The sequence below is a fragment of the Phocoena phocoena genome, chromosome 18, assembly GCF_963924675.1.
Source record: "Phocoena phocoena chromosome 18, mPhoPho1.1, whole genome shotgun sequence".
NCBI lineage: Eukaryota > Metazoa > Chordata > Mammalia > Artiodactyla > Phocoenidae > Phocoena > Phocoena phocoena.
This window is the reverse complement of record NC_089236.1, coordinates 71,481,707-71,500,955: the sequence shown is the minus strand read 5'-3', so window position 1 is coordinate 71,500,955 and position 19,249 is coordinate 71,481,707. Positions and strand designations below refer to the sequence as shown.

The window sequence follows — 19,249 nt, the reverse complement described above, 5'->3', positions numbered from 1 at the left end:
AGGGGAAATCCACCTTCCAAAGCCTTGCACCAACTGTCACTGAATCACTTCTGAGGCCAAACACGATGCCAGGCTCTGGGAGCATCAGGCATGAGGAGTGAGTAAAGCAGACAAGGTCCCTGACTCAGTGAAGCTGAAAATCTCTCTGGGAGAGGTTTTAAGAGAGTTAAGATAAATGCAGCCTCATTTTGAAGTCTTAGTGTTTGCAACTAAAGAGAACATCAAAATGTATCCTTGGAAGAAATGGCAAGGGCAGTGAGTGTAAGCTACTAATTGAAGTGTCAACGAAAGGTCTAGAGAAAACATGGGTGTTAAGACTTGGCACTGAGACAACGTGAGGGTAGACGTAAGGACTTAGGAAGCCACGGGCAAGGAAGCAGAGAGGCGAGAGTGGAAGGGTTCACTTGAGTTCGAGAGACAAGCAGAAAAAGTCAATAGACAAGCAGAAAAAACCTTTAGGTTTTGTATGACCTTGGTGACAGCTCTCATGGGTGGGTCAGTGTCATTTAAAAATATGAAAGCTAGGGGCCTCCCTGGTGGCGCAGTGGTTGAGAGTCCGCCTGCTGATGCAGGGGACATGGGTTCGTGTCCCGGTCCGGGAGGATCCCACGTGCTGTGGAGCGGCTGGGCCCGTGAGCCATGGCCGCTGAGCCTGCGTGTCCGGAGCCCGTGCTCCGCAACGGGAGACGCCACAACAGTGAGAGGCCCGCGTACTGCAAAAAAAAAAAAAAAAAAGTATGAAAGCTAGAGGGACAGAAATCAATAGTGTTCTGTAATAAAATATTTAAAGATGGTCATGTGGAGGAGGGAAACATATTTTTTTCCAGCGAGCAGTACAAAATCAGGCTTCAGGCCCAATACTGGGAAGGACCTTCTAAATTTCAAGCCATCTGGAAAGGAGAGGGTGACATTGGATCTGTTGTGTCCTCAGTCCATGGAGGGTGCCAGTGGAAATCAGGCATCCCCTGAATGGTGTTGCTAGAATAAAACAGGACTAGATGATTTGAAGCCTCTTTGATGGAAATGCTGAGCAGAAGGGTAAATGTGAATTTAACAAACTAGTCTCTGGAACTCTGTGTGGAAGAAATTTTTATTTCCTTGACAGACCCAGAGGGTTTAGCAATATTTATTTAACTGTGTGTGTGTGTGTGTTTTAATCTAGACTGAATTGTCAAGGACTGTTACAGTGTACAATAATTTACCTCTGTGAGGAAGATGATGTTGAACTGTTGATAACATCTAGCCAAGAAAGTTGATGGAGAAAACTTTGCAAGTAACTAAGACGCTCTAAGGTAAAAAGAAAATGACTGAATGATTGTATAACCATACAGAGAGAGCATCGTGAGAACTGGGTCTTCCAATGACAGAGTTGCATTTCTGTGTTTATCAGTACAGCATTAATACTGGGATATGGGGCATAAGTGTGTTATCATTAAAATTGGGTCTGTTTATCTAGGAGCCAAGGAATGACCATAGAAAGAGCAATACTTTACTGCAGGAAATTACTTTTGCTCTTTATGACACCAGACCTTGTAAACACTATCAACCCTGAATTATATTCCTCATATCCTAAGAATCTATATTGAAGGTTGTCTTAAAGATTGCAACTTGATTTTTCAAGGAAAACGATGTTACTCTTTTCGTTGTTTTGTTTGTGTTTTTCGAGTGATCTTATTGGAACAGTAAAGTTTTATATCTCTGAAAGCAGAAAGGGAAAGGAAAAGATTTTGATGTTTAAGAATTCTAAACACAAGCCTTTTGATACCGTATAAATAGAATATGTTCTCACCTTAAAAGGAGAAATAAAATTAATTGCAATTTAGAAGAAAGAACAATCTAATCAGCTAATGATATCCACAGCTAAACATAAAGGCTTTCTCCTTTGCATGTGTTGTCCTCCTATTTCTTCTAAATCAATATCTCTGTTTTTAAAAAGGCAGCCTTTTACGGTTATGAAGTTAGCACATGCTCCTTGGGGAAAATCGGAGGAAAAGTACAAAGAATAAAAGATATAAACAGCTATAACCCACCACCCACGGATAAATGCTGTTATTACTGCCCTTCAGTCTATGTTATGTGTATGTACATATGTTAATGACATATGTCACAGAGATACTGTTTTGTGTACAATTTAACTCCAATGACCCTGGCTCTCAGGTTGATAGAAAAGTGTGGATAAAGGGCAGCATGAGAATTGTGACATGACATGAAAATAGGTAAGTAAGTGGATCATATTGCAAACACACGTGGAAATACATTACCCTGTGTATCCTTACATAATATTTATATGCTCGGCTGGTTCTAATGCTGGTGCAGATTTCCCCCAGTAACTCCTAATATGGTCACCGGCTAAGGCTCTTTGTACCCTTCCCTCCAACACAGATTGGGCACTGTTGGTGTATGACATGGTTTTCACTTAACTTCACATGTGAAGCCGTGTCTTAACTTGGGGTTTCTCTCACTTGACACTTTCCTTCTGGAATCCCCAAGCCCCTCTCGTGTACCTGGTAGAACACCTGCTATCTTGTATTTATTTATTTATTCATTGATTCATCCATTCATTCATTCATTTAAATCTCAGCTTGCTGGGTTACTATTTCCAGGAGGCCCTTCCGGACCCACACCAGGTAGGCTGGCTCCTCTTCCCACTCTTCTTGTGCAGGCTTTACACTCTGAATCTCTAACACTCAGTCCTGCTTATGTATGAAGCCATCTTCCCTTATAGTCTGAGCTGCTTGAGGGTAGAATCACTTTCTATTTCTGTCCGAATACTGGGTCAAGCGTAGTGATGGAGAGTTAGTGCCCCATAGATTTGTTAACTGAGTGAATGAATGGATGGATGGATGAATGGAGGCTAATTATGTCACTTAAGACATATGCCTTTATGAAACCTATCTTTTTATGAAAATATTGACCGAAGGGGGCCCATTGTGCAAATCAGATGAAGTAATTCGTAGACAACTCGGGTTCTTTAAGAATAGTGGGTGTATCTGCAAAAAAAAAAAAAAAAAAAAAAAGAAAAAGAGAAGGGGGCTGCACTTAACAGAAAGGAGAGAGGAGATTTGTGTTCCAGAATTGTCTGGGGACCATGTAATGGGCAGACTTCTCCAGTGTAGCCAAGCTCTTCTGAGAAGTAAGAGGTGCAATGGACAGGTCATTGCACCTGACATCAGGAGACTCAGAATCCAGGCCTGGATCTGCTTCCAGTTAGCTTATTGCAGTAATTCCCTGACATACAAACCTTCAAGTTGCGAACTTTCAAAGATGCAAACGTGTGTGCCATCAGCGTCAGGTGTGAGTGACACTGCAGCTTGCCCTCCATCTCCTGTTGCTGACGATCCTTCAGCTCTACCATCTCCCCCCTCCTCTCCCTCCTCCAGTCAGTGACTCTTCTTGCCTGTTCACTCGATGCCAGCCCCTGCATGCCAGCTGTTGTACCAGACTACTGTACTTTTCTAGGTGCTGTACTGTAAGATTTTAAGTGTTTTATTTTTTGTGTCTGTTTGTTTTTCGTGTATTATTTGTGTGAAGAGTATTGTAAACCTGTTACAGTACAGCACTATACAGCCGATTGTGTTAGTTGGGTGCCTAGGCTAACTTTGTTGGACTTGCACACAAATTGGACTTACGAACACGCTCTTGGAATGGAACTCGTTTTGTATGTTGGGGACTTACTGTAATTAACTTACTACTTAAGTAAATTAATTAACCTCCTTGGGGTTGAGTTTATTGCTCAGTAAAATGCGGTTATTAGACTAGATCATCTCTAAGATTACTTCTTGTTCTAACTTTTAAAGATAGGGAATAATGAGATAATAACAAATTAAGATTCCAGTTCAAATCTAGAAATGATTGGAATTGAGGAATAATATATGATTCTGATGCACCTATTAGTGATTTTCTCAGAAAAAATGAGCAGAAAATCGGGGTCTCCGAAGACCTCCACAAGCCTCTGCCCCTTTGACCTCTTTTAGTGCTTCAAGCGTGAGAGTAGCTTCTTTCAGAGAAGGTGCTGGGTTTTTGTTTTTGTTTTTTTTCAAGTCTTTTGAAAAGTTGCAATGTTACCAGGGAGGAGAAAGGAGGTGAGGGCTGGAAATGGGACCCGAGGGCAGGTGTGTTTTACTATTGGGTGGAGAAGTAAAGAGACCAGAAGTCCAGAACCCAAGGGTCTTCCTTTCTTACTGTCTTCCTTCCTTCCCCAATCACTGAGTGAGTAGCTAGCTGGGAAGCGTCCGCATGTACCAGGCCCTGGGAAGGCGAGCCCTCGGGTCCGGAGCCCTGCACTCGGGTGGCTGGGCGTGTTTGGGAGGCAAAGAGATCATCCCCGGAAGCTTTAGAAGCTGGGAGTTGGTGGGAACGCATTTACTGAGGCGGAGGGTACAGTGCCCCTTCAGAGGGCACGTGAAGAAGCTACAATAAAGGTCTGGGAATTAGGACCCCTGGTTTATCTGCCTAAGTAATCTGAAAAGTAGAACACAGTGCCTGAGCATCTGTCTGGCTCTTGTAGCGGGGCACCAAGAGCTAAAATCAAATCTTCGTAGTAGAAAGACATGTGAAATTGCTGTCTCCGGTTTGTAGTCAGAATTCCCTGACATAAACTAATCTGAGACTTGTCCTGCTAGAACTAAATCCCCGGAGAAGATCACTAAGCCCATTTTATGCGGAGGTGCACACAGGTCTATGAGCGTGACCGGGGCTCTCTCCTCCTCAGCCCAGGTGGCTGCACCAGTTAGGTATCTGGGGGAAGAATAATTCTGCTTGGACCTTTTATCCCTGTTCATTGGGAAGAGACTCATTTACTGATATGTCTCGGTGTTTCAAATTATATATATTTGCCTGCAAAGTAGAATAGCTGCTAATCCAGACTCAAAGCCAAAGACTTCTTGTAACCATTGGATACTCTCATCTCTAGAAACCAGTTTCAAACCTCTGTAGGGAATCAGAGGAAGGTAAAGTGAGTGACAACATAAAAAGGGAAAAGGAGACAAAGGAGTGAGCAAAGAGACATTTAGAGACCAGGGCTACAGAATTTGTTTATTTAAAACTCTCCATGACGTTCTGCCTGAAATTATTCTCTGTTTCTGAGGTTCCTCCTTCTCTATCCCTCTGTCCATATCAAACTCACTGAAAAATATTTCTGATTCCTTTAAAAAAATCTTTAACTTCAATGATACCTTTCATTTGTAGTCAGTGTCAAATCTAGAGTGAAGGCAAAATCTTACCTAAGGAGCTAGTCTACATTTCTAAAAGGAAACAGCAATTACCTACTACCCCTAGAGCTAAATAAAAACGAAAATGGAATGGGGAAAAAAAAAGACTTTCTGAATCTATTTCCTTCATTTGGTGATAGCCTCAGGCCCTAAATCTCATCTTGTAGAGCATCACATGTTTAGCTTTAGTTTTATTCAGCTCAATTCTATGGCCCTAAATCTCATGAAAGGCGTGTTATAAACTCAAGGAATTAAATTCTTCATGGATTTATGTGTGACTCAGAAAATGCATCCTCACAACCCACAGGGGACCAAAATGGCTCTGTTTCCACAATGTCTGAAAATTGCTGTACTGTTTTTTTTTTTTTTTCTGAGAGATGCAGTAATTAAAGTCATAAGAAATTCAGGTAAGCAGGTGGTATCAGAGAGTCCCAGCCAATAATAAGACATCATTGAGAGCAGGGAGTAAAGTAATGGGGGGTGCAGAAGCAGGCATTAGGTTCAATTAAGTAAACAGCTGTTGTTAAAAAGAATTCTATTTTGTAGGAAACAGTACTCTCATTTAAAAACTGGCATTCTGGAGCAGATACCTTGTCCATGCTCTTGGGGTTGGGGGTGGTGATTATCAAATTCTAGGCAGGGCTCTATTTTCATGTGCTTTAGATAGAGGGTAGGCTTGGTAGACTGAATAATAGCTGTCCCCACTGCCCCCCACCAGAAGATGTCCAAGTCAATACATGGAAATCCCTAGTCCTGCAACTGTATGTTTAGATGGTAAAAGGGACTTGGCAGATGTGATTAAGTTGAAGATCTTGAGCTGGGAGATGATCCTGGGTTATCTGGGTAAGCCTAATGTCATCACTAGGGCCCTTAGAAGAGGGGGGGAGAATGGGGGCAAAATCAGTAGTAGTAGATGTGACAAGAGAAGAAAGAGGTTGGCATGACACAGGGAAAGGACCCTGAGCCATGGAATGAAGTTGACCTCTAGAGGATTAAAATAACAAGCAGTTTCTTTCCTCATCATTTCCAGAAGGAACCAGCTCTGTAGATATCTTGACCAAAACCCAGCGAAACTGACTTGGGACTTCTTACGTCCAGAACTGAGAGAGAATAAATGTATTGTTTTTAAGCAACTAAATTTGTGGCAAATTGTCACAGAAGTAATAGGAAACATATTGTAGGTTACTGAGAAGGACTCAGGGCATCAATTTAAGGATATAATTGTTTAGTTCTTAAGTACAAAGTAGCAACTACGTTCTGCTGAACCCGCAAAATGGCATCAACTTATAATGATAACATTTCTTAAGTGCATTGCACTTTGGAAATTACTTTCACATGCAGTTTTTAGAAGTAGATTCCCAGATTAGAAGGAGATAAATAGCAATTTTTTTCAGAACCCTAAGGCTTAAGTTATTTAGCTAGACTTCCTAAAACTCTGAAAACTAAAGCAAGGATTGGCCCCAGAGGTTAGAACACTTAGAGCATGACTTAGAAGGAGGTGATCTTTGAGTTGTAAAGAGCTTTTAGAGAATATAGAATGTAGAATATAGTAGTTTCTGATGGACTTCATGTAGCTAAAGTGTATGAATGATACACTGGCTTTTACCTCAGTGTGTTTCTTAGTCACTAAAGTGTGCCAAAAATATGAGAGCAAATTTTCAGTTAATGATTTTTTTTAACCAGAAGAAATACACCAAAACTTTTAATGTCAAGATTAGAGGTGATTTTATTTATCATTTAATTTTATATTCCAACTTTTTCTTAATGAGTATGTATTAACTTTTATAGTCAGAAATGTAGTACTGGGTGTTGTGTGTTCCTTCTTTCCCTCCCTCTACAGTTGTGATTCTTATTCTTGCTTTGGAAACAGGTCACTTTGAGAATTGGATGAAAACTGTGAACCCAGTTTCCATAAAAATGCACATGCGCCCCATTTTTTTCCTTTAGTACAAATGTCAGGGGGAATCACAGATAATCCTAAATCCATCCATGAAACTGCTGAGGGTCCTCAAATCCCATGTGAGAGTCTCCATCCTACAGTTGGTGCTGTGACAGGTAGTCAGATTTTAAATAGCTGGATGGAGATAGCTTGGTAGAAGAAGGATGTACTTAAGATCTGTTTCTTCCATTTTCTAGCATTGTAAACATAAGAATCACTTAACAACTCTGGGACCTAACATTTATCTTAAATGGAAATCATGACACCCACTTCAATACATGTAAAAGGTCTTCACAGACTATTATACAAATATTATTTAGGTGCTTTATAAATTGAGAGAGACATAGTCTCAGTTTGTGTTCAAAGAATTATGGCTACAACCTATACTCTAATTTATTCTTAATTTCCATTGAACTATTATTGAGAAAAATTTCAAAAGTGAATTTAGGTAGATATTGTCTACATTCTTAGGGTGGTAATGAAAATAGTTTTCTAAGATTCTTGAATTGGGAATTTGCAAGTCACTTTTCTTTGGAAATCACTAATGCTTTACAGTTATCTTTACCAGAGTTATGAATTCAGCTATGTGTTTTGGCACATGCATATGTATATGTGTGTGCGTATGTGCATGGGTGCACATGTTCATATATGTGTTTAGCCCATTTATACTACATACAAAGAACATAATTAACCTAGAACCTTTCATTGCTATGAAAGTGACCATTCTAGTAATCATTGACTATAAACTGGTTACAATGTTAAATACAGATAAGGCTATATCATAAGTGCACACAGAATCTTCGCATTGAGAATATAAATGAAAGTTCATTTCTCATTTTTTTGGAAATTGAATAATTTTTTCTGTTGAAATATTCAGTATTCTTTTTTTAACATCTTTATTGGAGTATAATTGCTTTACAATGTTGTGTTAGTTTCTGCTTTATAACAAAGTGAATCAGCTATACCTATACATATATCCCCACATCCCCTCCCTCTTGCGTCTCCCTCCCATCCTCCCTATCCCACCCCTCTAGGTGGTCACAAAGCACCGAGCTGATCTCCCTGTGTGATGTTGCTGCTTCCCACTAGGTATCTGTTTTACATTTGGTAGTGTATATATGTCCATGCCACTCTCTCACTTTGTTCCAGCTTACCCTTCCCCCTCCCCATGTCCTCATGTCCATTCTCTACATCTGAGTCTTTATTTCTGTCCTGCCCCTAAGTTCTTCAGAACCTTTTTTTGTTTTAGACTCCATATATATGTGCATACGGTATTTGTTTTTCTCTTTCTGACTTACTTCACTCTGTATGACAGACTCTAGGTCCATCCACCCCCCTACAAATAACTCAATTTCATTTCTTTTTATGGCTGAGTAATATTCCATTGTATATATGTTCATTGCAGCCCTATTTACAATAGCCAGGACATGGAAGCAACCTAAGTGTCCATCGACACATATATTCAATATTCTTTTTAAAAACCCGATTCACTGATATATCGTTAAATCGATGTTATTATCATCTCCCACAACTCATGTAGAGTGAGGAAAGATAAGTCATTGCTCACAACTCTGAAATGAATGCTACGCACATTTTGAGTTCACTTTAATAAAGCAGGCTGGAAACCACTGAGAGTATTTTTCCAACATATTAGCCAGATTTTAAAAATACACTAGATTTGTAAATCGAAGCCATCTGCTTATATCAATCTGGTATTGCTTCTATAGGTAAGAATGTTCACAAGTTTTCGGTACCAATAGTTTCCACTTTTTCTTTATTGAATCAAAATATTAAGTGACAATAAAATTCCTTCCAGGTTTTTTTTTTAATAGATGGAAATCTGTTCCCTATGAGAAATAAATATATCCAGCAAAATTAATCAACAAGACTGTTATAACATTAATGCAATCAATTACTTCTTGAAAAATCTAACTTAAAACACTTTAACATTCGTTTCGATTATCCTTTGAATCTAAAATAAAGGTCAATAATACTATCACAGAAAAAATAAAATAAGGTTTTGAACTTGAATTATAAGGAAGGGATACACATTCATTCTTAATTAACTACCTGAAAATTTGTCCCAAGTGCATCTTAACATTACTTTTTGATGTTCTTCCAAATGAGTAAAAAATGAAAAGGGTCATCAGTACTGACTAAATTCTCAGAATTACCTCATACATTTTCAAATAAAACCCATTTAATCCAGAACAAAGGATGAAAACATAAATGTCAATATATCCTTTTTAACTCTACTCAAGCTCATCCCAAATTAATTTATGATAACTTACTTGTGAAAAAATGTTGGGCCTTCATATTTTATCCTTAATTTTAAGTGTTCAAAAGTGATTGACTCACAAAGGGAACCATGTGACAAAATGGAGTGAGTCGCTTATTGTGTGGAGATGATCAAATAAGTGAGCAGGAAATATTCGAGGAATATTTGTTTCCATCCTATCAATCCTTCCAGTTCAGACTCACAGGGAGATAAAAGAATTAAAACAACAACAACAATAATAATGAAACTAAAGATATTTCAGAACACAGTTTCTCTGAAGCACTTAAAATCTATTTTAACCAAAAGATGTATGATGTCTAAGCAAAATACAGAGCATGACAGGGTTAATAAGGGTACAGTCCCACTGATAGACTTACATAGTCCCATTATACCCCATTTCGTTGAGTCTAAGATGCAAAGTTTTTTTTTAAATAAATATCTCTGAAATTGATATACATCTTGTAATCTGTGATGTGACATAGTTGAACAAAATGTTTTTTTCCTTTGTAGCTAAATGATGCATCTTAAAGTCAATGCGTTCTTAGATCCGATGAATTTGGTTACATTGAAATAATGGCTGTGGCAATGACATATATGAAGAAACATAGGTAGACTGTTACTTTGTGAAAATAAGAAGTGTTAACATTTAGTAATGACATCAGTATCACAGAATATGTTCTTTAGAGTTTTTTGTTTATTTGAAGTTGAAGTAATGCACTTGTTTTTAGTAAACCATACAAAAACTTACATATTTGGAATTTAAGCAGCCTACTCAATAAAATAAACTAGAATATAACAAAATTGCAGAAGGCAAGGGGAAAAGGCTCTTTAAATAATGAAATCAGTATCAATAAGACTGTTTCTTGTCTATATATTCTCCTCCCTTAGGCTTTATTTACTTTTGTATTTATAGATGATCAAATATGTTCATCTAGTTTCCAATGATGGATTCAATGTAACAAATTTGAAGAGGGGGCATATTGTCAATTGGCAGCCTGAAAGCAAGGGAGAAAACAGGATGTGTATTGGGGGGCGGGATGAGTCACAAAGATCAGTAGCATTGTCCTCTACAATCCAAGTGAAGTCAGTCTCGCAACCTTCAGTAAGCCCCAAATCACTGTTGGAACTCAGAACTCAGACTACATGTCCTCTTAGGGATATAGAATGGTGATTCGGGAAGGTTGTGATAATGAACAACTTGTATTAGGAAGCCACAATATAAATGTCATTGTTCTTGTTGGGACATTAACTTACTTGAAGGTTGAGGTCTTAAATAATTGAAATGGTATTTTAAATCGTATATAAATATATGATTATATTGGGTTGGCCAAAAAGTCCGTTCGGGTTTCACATACCAGCTTACAAAAACCCGAACGGACTTTTTGGCCAACCCAATATCTAACATAGAATTGTCGTGGATTTTTCATATTAAATATTTTGCTAATGCTTTGGTTTAAAAAAAATTACATGTCATGTTAAGTTGAGCCTAAATGATCAAGCGAAGTCTAGAGGACTCTCTGTATATCCTATTTACGGGGTTGAGATTGTGTATATTCCAAATAGAATTTTAGATTTCTTTCTTCTCTTAAAGAGATCAAGCACCATGGGGTAATTTATCCTTGACAGACTGGACTAAGCAACATTTTCTGTTCCTCATATTTGGTGTTAACTGTTTGGCTGTCTTTGTATCCAACTTCTTAATTCTTTAAGCCCCTACTCTGCCTTGCCCCATTTTAAGAACTGGATATGTGGCAGTCAACAAATGAGACACAAAATATGTTCCCTCTTAGGCTTGTGTTTTAAAAGAGCAGGATAGTCCAAATAAATAAGATACATATTAAAATACATATATAAAAACACATAGAAGTTTTAAAAGTTGTGACTGCTATGCAGAACCTTAAATCAGGGAAAGAAGAAGGGATTGACTGTGTTTGGAGGTTGCTATTTTAGCTAGATTTGTAAGAGAAGATCTCAACTGGGATGATAATAAGTGAGCAAAGATTTTGCAGGAGGTGAGAGAGTCAGATGGAAGAGCAAGCACAGAAGTCCTGCCATAGCAACGTGCCAGGTAGGTTGAGGAAGGCAACTGGTGAATGAAGAGAGAGAAGCAGAGATGGTGTCAGATAACAAATGAAGGTAGATGAGAGATACAAATCACATGGAGCATGATTTGTAGGCACTGTGAGGACTTTGGTTTTTACTGAGGTGTAGGATTTTGAATAGAGGCGTAATATAGTCTGATTTATACCTTTAACACTTTGGTCACAGTGTTGAAGGCATATCAAAGAAGATCAAGGGTGAATCCCAAGGGACCAATCAGGCTGCTATTGTAATAGTCCAAAAGATCATGGTGGTGGGTAGCAGTGCATATAGTGGGAAGTGATCTTATGGTAGATCTATTTTGAAGGTAGAATGAATACATTTTGTTGAGGAATTACATAAGAGGTACTAAAGAAAGAAATGAGATTAGTTTGATGCCCAAGTTTTGGGGCCGGGGGAAGAAGAAGAATGGAAATGTCATTCCAGAGATGGGGCAGATTGGAAAGCAGGTTTGAGAAAGAAGAAAGAGAGTTTAATCTTGGCCATGTTAAGCCCGAGATGCCTACTAGACATCTTCATAGAAGTGTCAATGTAGGACTTGGTCATTGAAGAAATGAAGACCTGAGTGATGAGTTAAATGATTACCAGTAGCTATCATTTATTGAATTTGCACTATTTGGCAGGCACTGCTGTGTTTTATATACATGTTCTTATTTAATCCTCATAATAACCTTATTGCATTATTGTGACCATTTTACAGAGAAGAAGAAATAGAAACTTAGAGAGGTTTAGATGAATTGCTCAAGGATGCACAGTCAAGCCTATGATTGCTTTACTCCAATTGTGATTTTAGCTACTGTTTTATATTACTGAGGGGAGTGTGGGCAAGAGGCAGTAAAAGTGTCCCAGGTAGAAGGAAAAACATATGGAAAGTAGAGGGGCCAAAGGGAGCATGGCATCTTCTGGAGACGTTGCGAGCACAGGGAAGTAGTTGAATAATCAGCTTCTAATGAACTAATGCTTGTGTGGTACTTTACAGTTTTAGAACTCTTTTCTCATAGGCACACATATTAATCTCTGTGAGGGAGGGAAATGTTTTTATTATCTCTATTCAGTGAGTAGGGAAAGAGCCTTACAGAGCTAAGTTCACAAATTTAGTCAATTATGAACCAAAGTTTGACCTTGGGCTTCTTTATTTAAAAAAATAATTTTTACATTTCTAATTACTTAAAATCTTTTCAAGTACCCAGTTCGGAGGTGAGGAAATATACATGGGAATACATACATTTTGATCTTGAAAAAGACATGGAAATTGGAAAAGAATTTCCGAGATAGAAATGAGTGATCTGGGACATCATGACAATAATAGCTGTCATTTTTAAGCACTGAGGATGTACCAGACAATGGACAAGGATCTTTACATTACTAAATTTAACCTCACAAGAATTAAAAAGGAGATTTTATTATCATCTCAGTTTTAGGGTGAGGAAATTGAGGCTGAGAGAAACTGAAGCAACTCACTGGAGGTCATTATACAGCCAGGATGGAGCAAAATCCAGAAATGAACGAGACTGTCAGAAATCAGAGTTCAGACGCCTAACAGGTTGGTCAGGAGCCACTCTACCTGATCAGTACTATATTGTTTGTTTTTGTACATTCAAAGCTGAAATGAACGACACCGAGGCGGTTCTCATGAGTGTAACATTATTTTCTGAATTACAGCAAGGTATGGATTTCGGTTCACCCGCCCTGAACGGTTTTCACTCTGGTTTTTTGCACACGCTTTTATCACAGCTTAAGACAGCAGATGGCTCTCTTGCGTTTTCTTTCACTTACCTCTATCTGTAAACAACTAAACAGCGTTTGGGGGAGGTAAAAGGAAAACGCAGAGATGAAGCTAAAAGACCTTGATTAGCCCAAGTGCTGCCCCCCACCCCATGCTCCCTTAAAACCAGAAACCACCTAAGATAGAAGCGTTTAAGGCTTGTGAAATTCACACTTTGAGTAGACGCCCCGGGACTGAGGAGTCCGCTGTTTCAGGCGCTGCGCCAGGCGTTGGAATAAATCAGGAGAGAGTATTTCTTGGTTCTCAAAAAGCTGAAAAGCTTCATGCTCCAATGTGGGTTACTAATGCCAGTGGAAGCCGTGAGGATTAATTTCCTTTCCGCCTTGGGTGGCTTGGGCTGGGCAGCGGAAAGCTGCTTTTAAGGGCAGAGAGTATCGGAGCCTCTCGAAACCAGCAGCGCGCCCACGCTCAGGGGAACCTGCTTGCTCTCCGCGCGCCCTGGCTGTGGCCGGATCCTTGTCCGCGGTGCTGAACCGCAGCTGGGCATTGAAGGGAGGGGTCGGAAGGAGACAAAAAACCGACCTTCCCTTGGATTATACAATCCAAGAAATTGGGGAGAACCCTGAATTGTAAGAAAATGCCCGGAAAGAAAAGAATTAACACAGCTATAATAAGAAGCAGCTTAATCTCACTCTGTTCAAATTATTATACTACACATGTATATCACGAGGATTAAAAAAAAAAGAAGCTAACTAGGTTATGTAATTTGGGGCAGTTGTACTAGATTGAAAAGGTCACTATACTTAACATTTTGCTTCTTTGAAAAACTCATTACTAGCTTTAGGTAAATATGTTTGCTTTAATTGTAAAGTCGTTCGGAAATTCCAATCTGTACTGTCTGAAATGTCCAGATAGCCACTCTTCAATAATGGAAGGTAGGAGTAGCTACCATTTCTGTTCAATACGACTTATTTCGGTGAATTTCTTAAAAGAAACACTTGAATAGCCTTTTATTAGATGTATCCATCTCTGCAAATGTCCTTCCCTTTTAAAGCAAGAACATGGCAAAACTAAATACACTTAGTAAACATGTAAGAACAAAGACATGTAAAAGAGAGAAAAAAAAAGGTAGACATGGAGCAAAATAGTTAACACACCCTTTTTTCTTCACTTTTTCTATCTCACAGGAGATTAAGGATTGCAAATTCCTGGGAAAATTACTCATGCATATTCCTTTTAGTAATCGTAGTTATTACATATATAGAGATTTCATGTATATAAAACATGGTAAGGTGGGGAAAATAAGCCTACAGAGTATGTTCTTTAATGTTAAATAGTATATACATTATCCTAAATCCAGTGATATCTGCATTGGACCCAAATCTACACACTCCTCTTAGATGAAATTCTCTTCCCCAAGAGAGGCTTATTGGTAAATACAGTGAAAAACAGCTGAGCAGTAATTGCTTCCTTGGAGAGACTGTGGATAAGTTCCCTAGAGCAGAAGGTGTCTAGCCTCCCTGTAATCAGCCCTTGTCTGAACTTCTCCCACTTGCCTGGTTGCAAGTCTCTGTAGTACTTTACTGCCTATTCCTGAGGCAAAGAGAAAGTGGGTGTTGGTTCAGAACTGCTCCCAGGGCTGCCTTCCGAGTGTGTCTCTCCAGCTCTAAAGCGGTCACCAGAAAAGTGATTGTTACAAGTACCAATTATCAGATGAGTTTTCTTTCCTCCATTCTTCACACTGGATTGCGAGAAGTGTAGTTTGTGCGTTTCTTTTCTTTACCTCTTGGAATGATAAGCAAACAGTCTAAAGGGAAGAGGAAACGGTAAGAAGCCATAGGAGCAAAAGCTACTCATAGTTCTGTGGCTCGGAGTGTGTCCTAGGAACCAAGGATCTGTATTCATCCAAGCACGCATTGTTTCTCTCCCAACCTCCTTTTCTAGGGTGCTCTGCACTGGTTCCCCTCCTCCTGGACCTTCATGTTTTTGGTTATCCATGACAGAATGCTGCCAGGACACAGACAGGAAGTCAAGGAGAAGAGGCAGCAGCTGTTGTATTTGAATTTCAGACATAGTTCATATGCTTTGCTCCCTGGCTCCCTACCCAGGGACGCCAAAGACGGCAGCTCAAACTGGAGTGTCCCTCAGTCTGGCTGCTTTCTGTTGTCGCTGGAATACTGTGACACCCCGCCCGCCCTTAATATTCTGTGGTAGCTTCTTCAACATTCCGTTCCCGCTGCTGTTCTGCAGCAGCTACAGCTGCTGCCATCTCTTCCTCCAAGTGCTAGAGAGCAAATTTGGGAAGGGGGTCTTTCCGCACCACCTCTCCACGTCTTGTCCCCTTCCCTCCTCCCTCCTTCTTGCTCTGCTACGGTTTCAACACGACAAGCCTGCTTTTCCTGGGAGCAGAAGGGAGAGTCCAGCAAGTTTGGGTGGATTAGGTAGGGAGTGGAGGCGCCTCCCTCCTCGGGACACACTCTCCTCCCTCCCCCCCGCCCCCTCCTCCTTCCCGGGCTGGAGAGGCTCTGGTGCTGAAGGGATTAGCGGGGAGGGCGGAAACCACCTTGCGTTCCAACCACGGCTGAGAGTTTCTGTGGACCAGGAGGCACGTAAAGATCCAGAAGCCCTCGCTAAGCCTCGGAAGCCTCGGAGACCTGCGAGTTTCATCCAAGAAAAAGCGCACTGATAATTCCTTCAATTCCACCCGCTTTGGCTTAGCCTTTCAGCACCCCACCCCCTGCCATCCGTTTTGGCTTTCTTTTACAGTATTACTAATATTTTTTAAAGTCCTTATTATATATATACCTTTTTCTTTCCTTCAGAAGACTGGCCTAGGAGGGGGACGGGAGGGGAGTGTAGCGGGCTGGGAACGAAGCGCTCTGATTTGAGATCTCCGGGGAGAAGATTGCGCTCTCCAGATGCTGATCTCCAAGGCACTTGACGATCACCGGTGGACTCCGAGAGCGGGCGGCAGCGGCGGCACGGGCCGGGGGGCCGCTCGAGTCCGGCTCTGAGTCCTGCCCAGCGCGCTCTGGGCGGACCAACGCGCGGGACCCGGCCGGCACCTGCCCTCCATCCCTTGCCCGGGAAGAAGGCAACCGGCTCGACCTCCCGCCCGGGAGGCGGGCCGGGCAGGAAGGCGGCGCGAGCGGCGGCGCCCGCGGCCCCGGCCCCGGCCCCAGTCCCGGCTCCGACGCGGCGGCGGCGGCGGCGGCGGGCACGACCTCGGGCTCCCGGCGTTCGCCCCGCCGCGCCCTGGGCGCATTTGCGGGCCCGGCCCCGCGCTCCGCGGAGAGGGCGATGGGTCCCAGGCGGGACTGAGCGCTCCCAGCCCCCGGCCCCGGCCCTCCGGCCTGCCCTCCTTGCCGGCCCTTCCCGCTCTGTGTCCCCAGCTCCCTCCCCTCGGCCCCGCCCTCCTCCGGACCCGGTCCCGGGGCCACCATGGCCGCGGCCATCGCCAGCGGCTTGATCCGCCAGAAGCGGCAGGCGCGGGAGCAGCACTGGGACCGGCCGTCCGCCGGCAGGAGGCGGAGCAGTCCCAGCAGGAACCGCGGGCTCTGCAACGGCAACCTGGTGGACATCTTCTCCAAAGTGCGCATCTTCGGCCGCAAGAAGCGAAGGTTGCGGCGCCAAGGTCTGTGCGGGTCCCGGTTGGGAGGCGCGCCCTCGGATCTATCCCCTGTCCCCGCCTGCGTGGGGCCTTTTCGGGCTTCCCTGCCTCCCTCCGTCTCTCACCCCCCCCCCCCCCCTCCCCCAACACAAGTCTCGCTCCCGAGCGCTCCGAGCGCCTGCCGCCCTCGGGAGCTGGGCATCTGCTCCCAGGCAACCTGTAGCCACTGAAAACTCAAGCCGCCAGGCGCCGGCAGGTTGGCCCGCTCCCGCCGCTGCCTCTCGCCCTCCGAGTCCGACGCGGGCCGGCTCCCAGGGAAAACCTCTTTCTGCCCTGAGGGTCTTGGCCCCCCTCGGGGTCGCGCCGGCTGCTTCCAGCCCGGTTGGAGATGCCGGGAATTTCTGGGTCTGGCCTCCCGGGTCTCCTGGAGCCCCCTCGGCTCCCGGACCTTGGCAGAGGGGCTGGTCCCCGCCTTGCGCTCAGCAGGGGCTGGGGTAAAGAGAAGCGAGCCGAGGGTGTGTTGGAGCTGAGAGCCAGTTCAGGAGATTTACTGGAAGGCTGCTTCGTGGGCAGCACGGGTCACTCTGAAGCCCTTGGGTCGCATCTTGGGATGAGGAGAGGGGCGCAGAGGGCGGAGAACGAGTCCCCATTGGGGGTTTGGCAGACGTCCCTTCTACGTGGTAGTTTCGATTCAAGGACTCGCGAATTACGTGAGGCCAAAGAAGCAGTTACTACATACGGATGACTCTAATAGTTGCCTTACTATACATATTTTTTGAGACATAGCTAATGCCCAGCATGACCTTCTGTTGCTGCCTTTAAAATGCCAGGGTCTGAGAAGGCGACTCACTCCTGAGCTGGAGCCCAGCGCCTTTTGTTCCTTTCCGTTCCTCTCCACATCCAGTTGCTAGGGGTGGTTGTTTGGAGAGCATGTGGGGTGTTTTGTGGGAGAAATGGGGATTGCTTGCTTTTCATTACTAAGTGGGCCCGGCAGGAAACACTGAAGAATATATTTACGTTAATAGGAGTATATGTTTGCCCAGCACATTGTATTCCTGGTGCCCAGCTGTATTTATTTTAAGTTCCCTGTTGTTCCAGAGATGTGTGAGAGAAGCATATGCTGTACGTGTGTATCTGTGTGAATGTGTGTATGTGTCCCCCACACAATTGCAGATTTACGACCGAAAGTTTCAATGCTTCTTTAAACAAAGACTAGAACTAATTTTTTTTTTAATCGCTCATTGTCACAGTTAGAAATTGCAGTTACTTGCTCTTAGAATCTAGCTTAGAAGGCAAACATCTGAGGGAAATCAGAATGGCATTTTTAAGGTAGATAAATTATATAGCTATAAAAGAAGGAACTTCATGATAAAGACTTCGGAGACAATATTTTCAGACCAGTGTAGAAGCTATTAAGAAAAATGGACTTTAATTTTACACTTTAGCCTAGAGGATGATCCAGCAAACCTTGGTATTATAAGACCAACTCAACTGTTTTAAACATCGTTGACACATGGAGGGTCACATTATTATGACTTAACATATTTGCTTCTCCCCTAATTTCATCTGATTATCTTTTAGAACACAGTTTTCACCAGGTAGAGCTCCAGTGTTGCCATGTATTTGAAGTAAAGAAACATATTTTTTTCTAGATAGGACTGTTTAATATAAATGATGATTAAAACTTAGTGCATATTCTTTAAATATAAACCAGTAGATTATTTTATAAATATGAACAATAAATGTTCTGTGTCATATTGGGTGATGGAGGAGGGTTTGCTTTACACTTGTGAATTTTAAGATGGGGATGAATTTTAACTTTTTACCAGATAAAGAAAGGCATCTGAGCTCTCTGATAGTCTATTTCAACATTTGCAACCCTGACTGTTCTCTTGACATTCATGAGTTTGAGGTGATATATTTGAAGTCACTTCTGCTACCTTATTTTTGGTGGGAGAATGGAAAAGAAGATAAGCCAGAGGAAATCTCATCAAAACCTTTCCTTTTATCCTTCTCATATATCTTATATATCAAGAAATATATTCTTTAGTGAAGAAAAATATAGATATATCCCTTGAGTATCAGAAAGGAATTATTAATTTAAGCCAAAAAAATACTAAAACTATGTTATGTAAATCATATATTGATGTATAATTACATGATTTTACAATATATTATTAAATATAACTATACATAATTATTTTATTATTTAATTAAATATTCTTTTAGGAAACATTTTTTAAGCATAAGCATATTTTCCTTTTCCTCCTATACTCACTCTTTGCATAAGAACTTGCATTCTTGCATTCTTGAGAGTAACTCACAAATATGTAGTCACGTTCCAATCCCTGAAAAAAGGGATAGATTATATTGTGTATATTTAGGG

At 41.7% G+C, this 19,249-nt stretch overlaps 1 protein-coding gene across 3 annotated transcripts in view; it reads left to right on the top strand.

Annotated features, from left to right (window-relative positions):
* FGF14 (fibroblast growth factor 14) overlaps window positions 1–19,249 on the top strand; it is a 626,343-nt gene that overhangs the window by 438,595 nt on the left and 168,499 nt on the right. The window contains exon 1 of one of the 3 annotated variants that reach the window (XM_065895966.1): window positions 16,695–16,887. The exons of the other annotated variants lie outside the window; for them this stretch is intronic. Within the exon in view, the coding sequence (XP_065752038.1) occupies window positions 16,695–16,887 (193 nt within the window). Of the gene's footprint in view, window positions 1–16,694; window positions 16,888–19,249 lie in introns of those variants that run through there. 3 annotated transcript variants of the gene reach the window in all.